General features: G+C 39.2%; 1 protein-coding gene across 1 annotated transcript; it reads right to left on the reverse strand.

Moving 5' to 3' along the window:
- Positions 1–1,909: 1,909 nt before the first annotated feature.
- On the reverse strand, positions 1,910–13,680 carry LOC134335525 (interferon-induced very large GTPase 1-like). The gene is made up of 3 exons (XM_063018075.1): positions 13,656–13,680; positions 3,410–6,678; positions 1,910–3,328 (listed from the first exon to the last, which is right to left on the reverse strand). Exons 1-3 carry the CDS (start codon positions 13,678–13,680, stop codon positions 1,910–1,912), a joined length of 4,713 nt encoding a protein of 1,570 aa, XP_062874145.1.
- Positions 13,681–14,966: the final 1,286 nt, after the last annotated feature.

Genomic DNA, 14,966 nt, shown 5'->3' on the forward strand with positions numbered 1-14,966 from the left:
CTTTTTCTATAATAATCTTTAGTAGCTCAAGCTCGTAAAACGTCCACTTAATTTTTTACTTTTTAATACTCTTACATATGCATATTTGGACAGTACGTCTATACACGTCAACATAAATTTTTGTTGTTCTCTGACAAACTAGTTATATCACATAAATCAGCTTGCTATTTTTCAATATTTTTGATAAAAACTTTGTTTCATTTAAATTTTACCCTTATAGGTTTATGCAGTCCACATGCATCTTGAGTAGCCAGCCAGTTTTTTTATCTTGCTATCATTGACTGTTTTTGCTACAACTCTTTTTTAATCAGTGGTTGTGTAATATGTATTTATATTTTTCAGCAACAGCTCAGTAATTCTGAAATAACACAACAGGAATGAATAACAATAGGTGGGAAAAAACAATTTATTGTTACTACTTACACAAACACGTAACATGAGAAACATTACCAGCTTTAATCAAAAAACAATCATATGATTAATGGTTTTAATAACATAAAGTACATTAACCTTTGTAGTTTACAAACTTATTTAAAATAATCATTATGTCTAGTACAAATTTTTCTCTTGTTGACTTCAATTACTTTGAGTAGCAGAGTCCTCAGACTTTTCTTTCTATTGAGCTGGTTGCAAGAAGATGATAAAAAAAATTTTGATAAAAAAATATTTATAAATAATATTCATGCTGCCAATTGTTAGTTTATCCATATGCCACTTACTGCCTTATATGCTCCATGATTAACAGCCTCACTCGTGTCATCATAGATTACAGTGATCTGCTGACGAGCTCCACAGCGCCCCCCTCTCCTATCCACTGTCTAATGTAAAATTGTGGTCAGCTAATGAATTGCAGCTAGCGTTATAGGCAGTTAAACACCCTATAATTCCAAGTTACTGACAAAAGTAGACTCTACTTTGATCTAGCCAGGCGGGCCAAAAAAAAACCAATGGCGGCCCCAGATTGGGCAGCCGTGTTCTAAACGGTGCATGTGTTAGCCTGCAGCTGTTCCTGGATGGCATAAAGAGGAAGGAGCAGTGCAATTTTTGTGAGGAATTGGAAATGACTAAATTGGGTTTCACAAAAAAAAACATGCAGTTAGGTTAGTTGGAGACACTGAATTTCCCTGTAGGTGAATGTGTGTGTGTGTGTGTGTGTGTGTGTGTGTGTGTGTGTCTTCCCTATGATGGACTGGCGCCCCATCCAGGGTGTGTCTGATATTTGATTGGTCTTTAATTACTGTAACATCCACTTACATTTAAAACCACAAACATTATTACATTCATTAAGAAGAAAAAAGATCAAATTCATGCACATCCTACTAATCTATAAATCCTGCAGCCCTGAAAACTCAAAATGACTATGTGATTATATATTATATACATTATAAATGATTATGTTATTAAGCATTGATTATTTGAGTAATTATTCATCTAACCATGTAAACAGGTTTCAGCAGATTTGTGTTCTTCGACTGTTGTTTACTAAAACTTCAGTAATGAAATGTTTTCTATGGAAGCACTTCTGTAAGTCGCTCTGGATAAGAGCGTCTGCTAAATGCAGAAAATGTAAATAAGTAATCACTGCATACGTTTTGTGTCTTTTTGTCTTATTCTTCAAATGTATTTATCCAAACTCTATAGTTTGTTTTTTAGAGCAGTGTCTCCAGGTCTGTTTGGAATCTGCACACAAACCACTTCCAGTATGGGAGCTCTGAATGATCAGGGGTGATGCTCCACTTAGCATATTCTCCTCCTGCTGTTCTGTAGATTTTGTACTGTACCAGATCATCTGTACCATGATGGGGTAAAACTATAATTATGCCTCTTGCTCAATCAGGGTACTACTACTAATAAACAGTTATTAGATGTAAAATAGATGTGTGTATAGTGTTTGTGTGTTTGTACTTCTTCAGATGTATTCATTCAAACTCTCAATAGCTTCTTTTTTTGTGTATTTTCTCCATTCAGTGGGAATCTTTCCATAGTCCCAAAATGTTTTACCATAGTACTTTTCCAGGTCTGTTTGGAATCTGCAAACAAACCACTTCCAGTATGTGAGCTCTGAATTATCAGGAGTGATGCTCCACTTAGCATATTCTCCTCCTGCTGTTCTGTATTGTTTGTAGGGTACTGACACATCTGTATCACGACTGGGGTAGAAGCGTTTATCACTTTGTACTAAAGTTGTACAAATATTAGCACAGAGATTTGTTGTGTATCTTTTGTGCCATCCTGTGATTCCATTTACTCTGTGGAAGGGGACACAGTGATTTCCATCATGATCCTCCATTGTGTTGGTGCAGATGGCTTTACAGAATGGACACTGAGCCCAGCAGCACTGACAGAGATGTTCAATCAGAATCTCATCTGGTTTCTTCCTGAACTTCTCCATGTTGATGTCTGTTACACTGTTGAAGCTTTTATGTTGTTTTGACATCATCTTTGTGAGACCTTCACACACAAACTGCTGAAGAAAATCTAAATCTGTGATTTCCTTCAGACCAGTGCAGGTTATTTCTTTTAAGCTCAGCTCATCTGTTAGTGAATTCTTCAAACTTCTCAGCCACATGTTTGCATCACCACTGCTGTTCTTCACTTCTTCAGTTGTGATGTTCACAGCGTTCATCACTTTATTCTCTTTGTGGTTCAGGTTTCCTTTGAGAAGATTCAGAACCTTGCTGTTATTTTCAGTGATGTATTTATCAAGGTTTTCTGTAATAAACTGTTTAAAGTGTTTCTTGGGATGGTTGATGTACTTCATGTACTTCTCAAAGTTCTCCTGCTCTGCCAGAGATTTCAGGATGTGTTTCTCAAGCTGTGACCTGTTACCATTAAATTCTGGCATGTCTGATCTCATCTGTGTTGACAGATCAATAGCAGTTTTATTGTAGGCTGCTTCCAGGATGGCTGGTACAAGATTGTTGTAGATAAGTTCACCAAATACTGTTGTGGTTGTTGCTCCTCTGCAGTAGTTTTGGAAGATGCTGTAATATTGTGGTTTCTGCTTTTTCAGATACAATTTTACATCATTTTCATCTCTGAACTGTTGGTGGATCTTGGTGAATTTGGGATGTGCAAGTTGACACACATGAAGACAGAGATCCAGAGTAAACTCCTTCTTCAGCTTTATTTTCTTGTTCTCACTGTTATATCTCTCAACTCTGTGTTTGACCTGGTCAGTTATTTCCTGAATGTAGCTGTTCTTGTACCCCAGTCCTGTAATTTTGCTGCAGATCTTCTTGATTAAGTCATCAGATTCTTGGATGATATTTTTGATCAGATTTCTTACTGACTCATGTTCTTCAAAATACAAAGAATTTATCTCTGACTTACTGTTAGATTGAAAGAAAGAGAAACCTGTTTTCCAGAATTTTATTTTTTCAAGAAGTGAATTGTTTTCATTTTTGACCTTAGATTTTTTGGTGTTCTGTACTTCCTCCAAATGTCTTTTCTCTTCTTCGTGCTTGGTTAAGAGAATGTACTGTGAATAATCTCCTAGTCCATCTATCTTTGTATAATCTTCCTGAGATCTTCGCTTATACACAGCAGCTTGTTCATTACCTTCGGATAGAATCTGTATCACATCCTCCCAAACATCAAAATGTTTCTCTACAGGTGTGTCTTGTGTTAGATCAGTGACCCATTTGTTCCACACTTTATCAAATTCCTGTCTGAGGACTCGTTCATCAGTTTCTGTGCTTTTTAGTTGTTGAGCAAGTGCTTTACTCATATTGAAGAGCTTTTCATCATACTCTGTCTTTTTGTGATCAAAAGCTTCTCGAGCTTTTTGCTGTTGAAGTAAATCATTCAGGTTTGTTTTTGCATTTTTAACAAGATCTTCAAAAAGTTGTGTAATTTTGTGTTCAAATTTTACTTGCCATTGAATTAAAATTTCTTTGTCTCTGTCCTCTTCAAAGTAACACTTCATTGATTTCTCCACTTCTTCTCTGGTCTTCTTCATGTGATCATAAAGGTCTTTGTCCTCAATCTTTTGCAGTTTTTTGTTTTTAATTGTGTTGTGCAGTTTTTCTTCATGTTCTAACATGGCACTTCTGAGGGACCAGGTCCATTTTCCAAACTCAGTTTCTAGTTTTCTGTAGACTGCAATCTCCAGTGTGTTTTTGAAGCTAAAAACAAAGTTCTCGTTCAGTAGAGCCTTCCACAGATCACTGATGCGGGATTTAAACTCTGAGAGTTTTATACTATGAGACGTGGTAGCGTTTGTGAAAATGTCTCTCTTTAACTTCTGAACATTTTCACTGTATGAGGGGTTTGGTGGAGCCATTGGTGGGCTGCCCTCCCAGAGCTGTGCAAAATACTGAACATCATGTTGTACATTGAAAGCAATAACATCACTGAAGCACTCAGCTTCACTGTCTTCCTCTTTCGCAGCTAATTTTGTCATTTCATCTAGTTTTTCCTGTAGACGTCTCCTACCCTCCATGTTCTTCTCTCCAGCTGTGATGTCACCAACATTCTGATGGACAAACATACATCTGGGATTTAGTTGGACCTTCTTCATTCTTAAAAAAACCTGAACAACAATCTGAAGAATCTCCTGCATCTCAGCAGGGTTCTCACCAAATATGTTGATCAAAGTCAGATTTCCAAGACCTACAACAAATGTTGCAAGTTCATTATCATGATGGTGAGTGGATTTTCCTGCAAGTTCAAGTGCTCTAAGACCTTCAGTATCTACAATAAGAACGTAGTCAAACTTCAGCTGCTCCTTCATCTCCTCTGATACTCTGACCAGCTGCATGAAGGCTCCTCTGGTGCACCTTCCAGCACTGACAGCAAACTGGAGTCCAAACATGGCATTCAGCATGGTGGATTTTCCTGTGCTCTGAATCCCTAGAACTGACAGCACAAAGACTCTCTGGTCTCCCAGTTTCTTTATGAGCTCATCCAGAACTGCAGAAACCCAAATCAGAGGAACATGAGCAGCATCACCATCCATCAGCTCCATTGGAAAACCAGATTTTATGAGTTCTGCAGCAAGTTTGGGGAGATTGGAGATGCTTTCTTCTTTAGAAGTTTTCTTATTTGACTCATATATCTGACCCATCTCTCTGAAGATGTGTTCCAGACCAAATGTTGCTGCATTTAGTCTTACAGAAATTTCTTCAAGTTTTGTTTGCTCAGCCTTCATCTTTTCTGATTTATCATGTTTCTTTTTGAGGTTTAAAACCCTTGTCCATGTTTCATTGTACTTGTGATGAAGATCTGAAAGATCATCTGAGGTTTGTTTGTCCAGTAAAATCTCAAGCCATTTAATAAAAAATGGTTTTTCATTTCCTGAAAAAGAATTCAGTGAGGAAACCATTTTTTTCATAAAGTCTGATTGTCCAATTTCTTGTTGCTTTTCACGGATTTGTTTCATTTGTGTTTGTTTTTCACTCTTTTGCATTTCTAAATTGTTTCCTTGAAGTCGATGTGAGTCTTTGTTTATCTGACACCACTCATACCAGAGCTTCCCTTGACAGGGCAGATGTGTTTCCTTTAATGTGGATATTTCCTTCCCCTCCAGTAGTTTTATTATCGCTAGTGCAGCTTCTTTTCCTTTCCTGCATTCAGGATCATCTTTATCTGTGCTGATCTCATCGTTTCTGTTTAAATCCTTAAGTTTGAAGTTTGAAGATGACTTGGACAGACACTCTGTGATGGTTGTTCTGAGGTTCTCAGATATGTCTGACTGATTTCTGTCTTTTAGACCAATTCTGTAGTTTCCATTCTTAATCTTACTGACACCTGATTGATCCTCAGAAAGGAGACAGATGATTGGTTTGGGGTCTTTCAGAAGCTTCTGTATCATCTCCTTATTTCTTACATTTTTAGGATCAGATAAAAGAACAACATTTACAGACGACATTTCAGTCAGAATATCCAGTTGTTCTTTACTGTTTTTTGCATCACCGTGTAGATTACAGAAAGCAACACAGTCAGTAAAATAATCAGTTTCCTTTCCAGATGGACAGTACCAAGCAATCTCCACAACTCCATCCATCAGTCGACGGGTTTTAATGCTGCCACGACAGTGTCTGTGGAAGAACGTCTGATGCTTCTCATTGGTCAAGCTGTTCATCAGCTGAGACTTGGAAAAGGACACGTCTCCTAACCTGAAGAACGCCACCATTGGAGTTTCTGCTTCATAAACATGCTGGGTTTTACTGATCTTGGTATCAGAATTGTCAGTGGTTTTCCAGCTTTGAATAATTTGGCGAAATGTCCACAGAGGAAACTCGATCTTTCCAGTAAAGGGATTTGGCACCAGTAGAGGCAGAGCGTACTGACACTGAGAGAGTTTAGTCACTATTAGTTGCTTCAGGAAACTGTCAGAGCAGTGGAACACCGCCATCTGAAGATCCATGGGATGGATAGGATTTGTTTCACCATCAAAAGATTCAGCTTTTTGGCAAATAAGCTCATCAAATTCATCACCTTCTTCTTCATCTGTATATGGAGAAGAATGATATAAAGCAGTGGCTTCTTCTTTGCTGGTGATGTTTCTTGCTCTGTAATCCATCATTAACAACCTTTGTAGGAAAGTTTGAACCAGATCTTTTTCTTCACAAGGTTCTTGGCAATTTAATGAAAGAGAAGTTAGTTGAAGAACATCTGAGGTTTTCATTTTTAGTTTCTGCTTGTCGACAAGATTAAGTCTAGTTAGAAGTTGCTCTTTTTGATTCTTTTCTTCACATTTTGATCCAGATTCTTCTACTCCAAGCTTCATCTTTTTTACCTGTAAAATAATTTTTGTAAATTAGTTTTAGGGCCATGATTCATATTTAAGGCATATGTTACACTGCACAAACTGTTAATCAGTTCCCGTTTGCATCCACTCATTTTTTTATGTATTAATGAATAATAAATAACATGTTTGTGCATAATTGAAGCAGACAATAAAAAAACTACCAAATAGCAAAGACTGATATGATACACATTATTAAGGTATCATTACCAGCTGATTTTACAGCTGAGCTTAAGAGCATACAGTATACTGTATAGTCTCATTTTTTGTTAACTTCTTTAATATATATATCATGTATAGCAAATAATTTGAATTATTACAGGGAAGCACTACAAACTAAAAACTAATTCCAGGTAACAACTGACTGTAGATCAGCAGATGATGGTAATCCATCCAGCATATTTATTTTTGCCATTTTTAATGTGGTTTACAATACTTTGAATTTGCTTGCCCATCAGGGTTGGATGCTGGAGGCGATTCCTCATAACTCATGCAAATACAACCTCTGCTATAGCTGATTGATGGATAGATCACTTTAATAATCCCAAAGGGAAAGTCAAGAATGGCGCCTGCATCAGAGGTGAGGGATGATAGAGTTTAGTGCATGACTCTCCAAGCCCCATATGAACTTGTCTCGTGCAAGTGAAAAGAAGTGGCCGGTTACTGCCCACATGTCGGAGGGGACATGTGGTAGTCACGGCTCTCCTCAGTCAGGAGTAAAAGTTAGCAGCAGTCGAGAGTAAAATGCAATCAGGTATTTGGACATGACTAGACTTTGGGGAAATTTAGGAAAAAAAAAAAAAAAAAATTCTAATTTATAAGTGTAGTAAGTGTGTCATGGCAATTTATTTTGTTTACAGACCATTAAGAGTCTTCTGTCTGGTACCATGGCAAACATGTGTTAATCAAAAATGATGCACACAGATACATCAGCTTTATTTACTTGACTTACTCATAAGCACCATTTTGCTATAGCACTTTTACAGTTTATATTGTCTCAAAGCAACTTCACAGAATCCAGAACCAAAACCCCTCTGATGAGCAGCTGAGGGCAACCAAGGCCAGGAAAAGCTTCCTAAAAATTAGGAAGAAACCTTAAAGAAACTAGACTTAACTTAATTTAATAGTGCATTTAAAAGAGCACGTTTGAATGTAAGCAAGGGTGAGTGTAAGTTTGTTTGTGTGTGCTTATTTAGTGTGAGTGTATGTGTGGTGGTAAAGCGTGAGCTGTCCATCAGTTCAGATTTGAGTGCATGAGTCTGTCCCTATTGCAGAATTTATGGTGTGTGTATTTCTAGTGTGGTGGGGACAAAAAATTTGCCCAGGAAATCATTGCAAAGATCACTACCACTACTGCCAATGAGCATATCCTCTTGTACTGTGTAGTCTCAAGCTTTACCCTTTTCCCATCATCATAGTTTCTCTCGGACAATGCAGGGGTGTTATCTGTTACTGGATCCTGTATGATGGAATAGGACTTCCCCAATCCATTTCTATGATGAAAGAAACCTCAGGGTCAGGCAGTTTACACTCCCCTCCAAAAGTATTGGAACAGTGAGGCCAATCCCTTTATTTTTGCTGTAGACTGAAAACATTTGGGTTTGACATTAAAAGATGAATATGAGACAAAAGATCAACATTTCAGCTTTTATTTCCAGGTATTTACATCTGGATCTGATACACAGTTCAGAAGATAGCACCTTTTGTCTGAACCCACCCATTTTTCTTGTGAAAAGTATTGGAACAGATCAACTTAAAACAGATTAAAGTGAATAAGACTTAATATTTAGTTGCAAATCCTTTGCTTGCAATAACTGCATCAAGCCTGTGACCCATTAACATCACTAAACTTCTGCATTCTTCTTTTGTGATGTTTTTCCAGGCTTTTACTGCAGCCTCTTTTAGTTGGTGTTTGTTGGTGTTGGGGGTTACTCCCTTCAGTCTCCTCTTTAGCAGGTAAAATGCATACTCTATAGGGTTTCAGTCTGGAGATTGACTAGGCCAGTCCAAAACCTTCCACTTCTTGCCCCTGATGGACTCCTTTGTAGTTTTGGCAGTATGTTTTGGGTCATTATCTTGCTGTATGATGAAGGATCCTCCAATCAGTTTGGTTGCATCTTTCTTTAAATTAACAGACAAAATGTTTCTGTAGACTTCTGAGTTCATTGTACTGCTGCCATCATGCGTGACATCATCAATGAAGATTAATAAGCCCGTCCCAGAAGAAGCCATGCAAGCCCAAGCCATGACATTACCTCCACTGTGTTTTACAGATGAGCTTGTATGTTTGGGATCATGAGCAGATCCTTTCTTTAGCCTTTCCATCACATTGGTAAAGGTTCATCTTTGTCTCATCAGTCCATAAAACCTTATCTGTACTTCTTGGCAAATTCCAGCCTGGCCTTCCTATTCTTCTTGCTCATTAGTGGTTTGCATCTTCTGGTGAAGCCTCTGTACTTTTGTTCATGAAGTCTTCTGTGAACAGTAGAGTGTGATACCTTCACTCCTGCCCTCCAGAGGCTGTTGCTGATGTCACTAACAATTGTTTTAGGGTCTTTCTTTACAGCACGCACAATGTTTCTGTCATCAACTGCTGTTGTTTTCCTGGGTATACCTGTTCGACATCTGTTACTTAGTACACCAGTGACAACTTTCTTCTTCAGGACATTGCTTGTACTGTGGGACGGTTGTACTGGTCTGGCTCCACAGCATCTGAGTGAACTTATTAATCATTACAACCCAGCGCGTCCACTTCGTTCACAAGATGCAGGGTTACTCATAGTTCCTAAAATTAAAAAGACCACAGCTGGTGGAAGAGCATTTTCTTACAAAGCTCCACAACTCTGGAATAATCTTCCTGCCTCTGTTCGGGATTCGGACACAGTCTCAATGTTTAAGTCTAGACTGAAAACATATATATTTTCTCAGGCTTTTGATTAGTATAGACAAAGGCGCAGAGCTTGGGGGTTCCTGGTCATAGAAACTTGTGATGATCAGGGATGTTGGGTTGCTGTCGTTCTGCCTCTCCTGTCCGATCACTCCGGTTTGGGTGGGGGAGGTGGGCGCTGATGTCCTGTGAAAGCCTTCATGACCTTGTTACCTGCTCGCTCTCCCTTTTAGTTATGCTGTAATAATTAGGGCTGCCGGAGTCTAAAAATCTCTCTGTAAAACTGTTTTACTCAACTAGCATTGTACATTATTAACTACATTCTCTGTTGTTTACTCCGAGGGCATTCTGATGGAAACCTGTTTACCCGCCGAGGTTAAGTCGAGACTGCCGTGACAACGATGCTGCTCCTGCCAGATGTGATGGGTCTGGAGTAATTGCACCAAGACTGACAAGAACTCACTACAGACTTTTTTGAAGACTAGACCGAATAATAACTCTATTATTATTATTTATTTATTTATTGCCAGTTATAACTTTTAGATCATTTAATTCTGTGTTCGTATGATTTGTGTAAATCGTGTATTTATTTAAAGTATCCTCCAGGCCACCCAAGAAGGATGGGCCCTGCTGAGTCTGGTCTCAAGGTTTCTTCCTGTAATTTTCAGGGAGTTTTTCCTTGCCACAGTCGCCCTCGGCTTGCTCAACAGGGATTTTTGTATCTGTTGGTCCTGGATTTTGTAAAGTTGCTTTGAGACAATGTCTATTGTAAAAAGCGCTATATAAATAAAGTTGACTTGACTTGTACTGGCTATGGCCAATATTTGTGCAATGGCTCTGATTGATTTTCCATCTTCTCTCAACTTCACAATTGCTTGTTTTTCACCCAGACAGCTCTCTGGTTTTCATGTTGGTTACTCCTCTAACTATAAATGCACAGTCTGCACAGGCAAAACCCAAATCTGAAACTGAGCGTAGACATTTAGCGCTATTTATTGTTTAAATAATCAATGTAACAGGACACACCTGGGCAACAAAACACACCTGACAGTCACATGTTCCAATACTTTTGCTCACAAGAAAAATGGGTGGGTTCAGACAAAAGGTGCTATCTTCTGAAGTGTGTATCAGATCCAGATGTAAATACCTGGAAATAAAAGCTGTAATGTTGATCTTTTGTCTCATATTTATCTTTTAATGTCAAACCCAAATATTTTCAGCCTACAGCAAAAATAAAGGGATTGGCCTCACTGTTCCAATACTTTTGGGGGCTGTAAGTACCTCAGTAATGAACTGTTGAAAGATGCTCTGTACTTGGGGAGGTCAGAGGGTGTAATGAAGGGTGTCTGCCACTCATTCTTCTGCTGAACTCTGATCAGGTTATGTGGATTGACCTGGTCCAATATAAGGGGGTGACCGTAACAGTGATGGCACTGAGACCTTGGAATTTAATGCAATGGTATATGTATATGTATTTGTCCTTTTTCTCCACAAAAAAACTGTCCCGGTCAGGGATGAACAAGGCAAAATATGTCCTTGGACTTAGGCTTCCTAGATATTCATTAATGGCCTCCTGTTACGATGTGGACAAGGAGAAAAGCCTGACCCAAGGAGGGAGGTGCCTGGAAGCATGTTAATGGCACTATGGAAAGGACAGCGAGGTGCACTTGCTGAAGAATGCCTGAAGATTATGGTAGTCTGGGGGGCCATTGACAAACTAATCACCATGGGAAATTAGGCTCCAATTTAAATTAGGCTCTACCAGTGTAGTGTAACGTATCTTTTTCCAGGAACATTAGGACTGTATTAAGACTCTATTCTCCTAAGGTTAATAACCCTTATCTTCAAACGTTAAAATTCTTGGACCCAATTCTTGACATACACTGACTGTTTCCTAACCCTTTCATCTTCGGTTGATTTTAACAGGACCAAGTCTTTAAAGACACCCACACCAGTCTCCAAAGCAAATCAAAAACCAGATGGCCTCTCACCCCCCACTCCTCTGACATGTAAATCTAGTTATTTATTACACCTGGATTATTTGCATCTGGAATTTTGTGTATTCCTCAGAAACAATCTACAGATGGAATGTATTTTCCCTGGGAAACGGAGGCGCCAAGTACCCTGAACTTTAGGAGGCTGTTAGAAGCTGTCCACACCTGCACACCCACACACTCATGTAATTGCTTCAGTTTACATGTTCCAACGATTGATAATTTTTATTCTTCTCAAGGTATAACCTTATAACCCAAGTTATAGTGTTAGAAATTATTGTATGCATTTATTATCCCACATGAATACATGTTGTTCTAAACTGTATGGCATGTTTATGTTTTGTATGAATTATTACATTTTTTTATTATTCACTTAATAGCGTGTTTGTTGTAATGGACTTGTAATCGTAGTAATGTATGCTAAGCTGTCGAACATATCTGATATTTGGATCTGTCTTGATAATAAGAGTGAACTTGTATCAGAATGAATCAAGAATTAACTTTTAAAATGGAAAGCGTTTTCTTCAAGAAACCAAATTAGAAGGGTCATTTTGAAGATGTATCTGTGGCACTATCTATCGGCCACTAGTGATTTGCCTACTTGGTGGACAACAATAATTAGTTTCCAATTTCGTCACATGCCACCAAAGGGGTTCCATTGCTCATTGGCTATACCCAACCTAAACCACACCTCCACATGTTCCTTGAAAAGAGGCGGTAAATCTGTCTTCCAGCAGAACAGAGCAACAGAAAGACCGAGACCAAGAGGGCAAACCTTCACTCAAGCAGAAAACAAGCAGAAACAAAGAAACTGACAAGACACAGAGAAGAAGGAGAAGTGGCCTGCTTGCTTCTTGGGTGTTTTTGAAGAGCTGAGTTTGCAGTCTCTAAGTTATGTTTGTAGTAAACTGGTCAAGTTTAGTGCGCTGGTCACCTCTACTGGACATAATCTTCTGAAACTTTCAGTTTCAACACTACGCTCCAAATTCGGTTGCAGGGGCAGAACTCAACCTTGTCACGTGAGTCCTACCACAGACCTTCTCGGACGAGAGAAGGAAACTGTCTGAAAGAAGTCAAAGTTCTACATTCTTTGTAGAGCTCACCTGGAACAGGGAGAGAGCAAACCTAGCTACTACTGTTGAGACCGGTGGAAAAGTTCCAATGCAAGGTAAACATCTCTGGCTCCAGAAGACTACAAAAAGTAGATAAAATTTTTCTATGGTCCGTGAAGGGCTTGGTTCTGTTGCTTTCTTAAAAAACGTTTATCTATTATTGACTGATAACAGGCATCTCAATTAGATCTCTATTTCCTGATCCCTACCAAGGTTTACTTCAGTTATAAGTTCTTATTATTGATTTAGTACCTACACATTCATTTTACTATTCTTACTACTTAATCATTTTATTCCCTGATTAATCATTGTTTCTATGCTATACTGTAACCGGTAGAGTGTTACCGTTAATAGTATGTGGATTGCGCCGGCCACCGTAGCACAGAAGAGCACCCTTCCTTGTGTGCCGGTGTGGCTTATTAGCACAGGTGAGTATAATGGTATAATACATGTTTGGCGTTTGTGCTGGTTTTTGCTGTGCCGGGCTTGTACTTCAGGGTTTTATGCTTGGGGACATTCTGCTAAAGTCGTGTTCGCTGAATTCCGGTGTTGCATCATTCCGGTGCCGGTTTGTCACACATTTATTAGCAACAGTCTATGCCCAGTATATTAATCTCGGCGCAGCTAATTGGCGTTGTCGCAGGCAGTGCTGGTTACAAGGATTTGTGTTATTGTGTTGCATCTAATGTCTTTTAGGTTTGCTTGAGCTTGAGATTAATGGCGAGTACCTCCTATTTAGATCGTCATTAAATGTTTTTTTTTTTTGTATTTTTAACTTTATAATCGATTCTTTTGTTTTATTTGCATTTTTTTTGTTGATCAGGTATATTCGTAATGCCCATTTGCACTCTTTTTTCATTTGGCTGGTGGAATCGTCAAGACATGTTGGACTGGACACGTCTGCATTGTACCAAGCTGCATAATCTTCCCTTCCATTTCAGTCAGGTGAAAATATGTTGAAAATTGGCTGTGACTTCACTAAGATCTCCCCAACAGACTTTATTCTATAACCCCAAATCCGACAAAGCTGGGACAAATAAATAAAAATGTTCCTTACATATACTTCAACTTTTATTTGATGTCAGACAGGATGAACCTGAGATTTTTCATGTTTTATCTGCTCAACTTCATTTCATTTATTAATAAACATCCATTCCTGCATTTCAGACCTGCACCACATTCCAAAAGAAGTTGGGACAGGGGAAATTTAGGGCTAGTAATGACGTGAAAAAACTAAATAATGATGCGATATTAAACAGGTGACTGTGATCATGGTTTGGTACAAAAGCAGCATCCAGGAAAGGCTGAGAGTCTCTTATGAGTAAAGATGATCAGAGGATCCAGTTTGTCCACAAATGTGTGAGAAAATGATTGAAATGTTTAAAAACAATGAACCTCAAAGAAAGATTGGAATGGATTTGCATGTTCTCCCTCTACAGTGCAGAATATCATTAAACCATTCAAGGAATCAGGAGGAATTTCAGTGTGTGAAGCTTAATCTGAACGCTTGTGATATTCCATCCCTCAGACGGCATCAAGAACCTCCACTCAACAATAGCTAATATAACCACATGGATGAGGGATTAGTTTAGCAAACCTTTATCAAGCTCTACAATACAGAGTTACTGCACTAATGATACTTAACACTTTACTGTGCAAAAAAGAAGCCTTATGGTAACCATGTCCAGAAGCAGTGTCGACTTCTCTGAGCTCTGAGTCATCTAGAATGGACCATCACACAGTGAAAATGTGTATTGTGGTCAGATGAATCAGCAAGTCCAAAAGCCAGGGTCTGTCATGGTATGGGGGTGTGTCAGGGCCAGGGTCTGTCATGGTATGGGGGTGTGTCAGGGCCAGGGTCTGTCATGGTATGGGGGTGTGTCAGGGCCAGGGTCTGTCATGGTATGGGGGTGTGTCAGTACCAGGGTCTGTCATGGAATGGGGGTGTGTCAGTGCCAGGGTCTGTCATGGTATGGGGTTGTGTCAGTGCCAGGGTCTGTCATGGTATGGAGGTGTGTCAGGGCCAGGGTCTGTCATGGTATGGGGGTGTGTCAGGGCCAGGGTCTGTCATGGTATGGGGGTGTGTCAGGGCCAGGGTCTGTCATGGTATGGGGGTGTGTCAGTACCAGGGTCTGTCATGGAATGGGGGTGTGTCAGTGCCAGGGTCTGTCATGGTATGGGGTTGTGTCAGTGCCAGGGTCTGTCATGGTATGGAGGTGTGT

The sequence above is a fragment of the Trichomycterus rosablanca genome, chromosome 2 (assembly GCF_030014385.1).
Source record: "Trichomycterus rosablanca isolate fTriRos1 chromosome 2, fTriRos1.hap1, whole genome shotgun sequence".
NCBI classification, from domain to species: Eukaryota; Metazoa; Chordata; class Actinopteri; order Siluriformes; family Trichomycteridae; genus Trichomycterus; species Trichomycterus rosablanca.

What these genes read in the sequence shown, in the direction of transcription:
- LOC134335525 (XM_063018075.1), bottom strand. Translation starts at nt 13,680, where the DNA reads ATGGAAGGGAAGATTATGCAGCTTG. An exon ending in AGGGAAGATTATGCAGCTTG is followed by an intron (nt 6,679 to 13,655) that starts GTACAATGCAGA and finishes AGAATCAAAAAG; the next exon opens with AGCAACTTCTAACTAGACTT. An exon ending in AGAACACCAAAAAATCTAAG is followed by an intron (nt 3,329 to 3,409) that starts GTCAAAAATGAA and finishes TCTAACAGTAAG; the next exon opens with TCAGAGATAAATTCTTTGTA.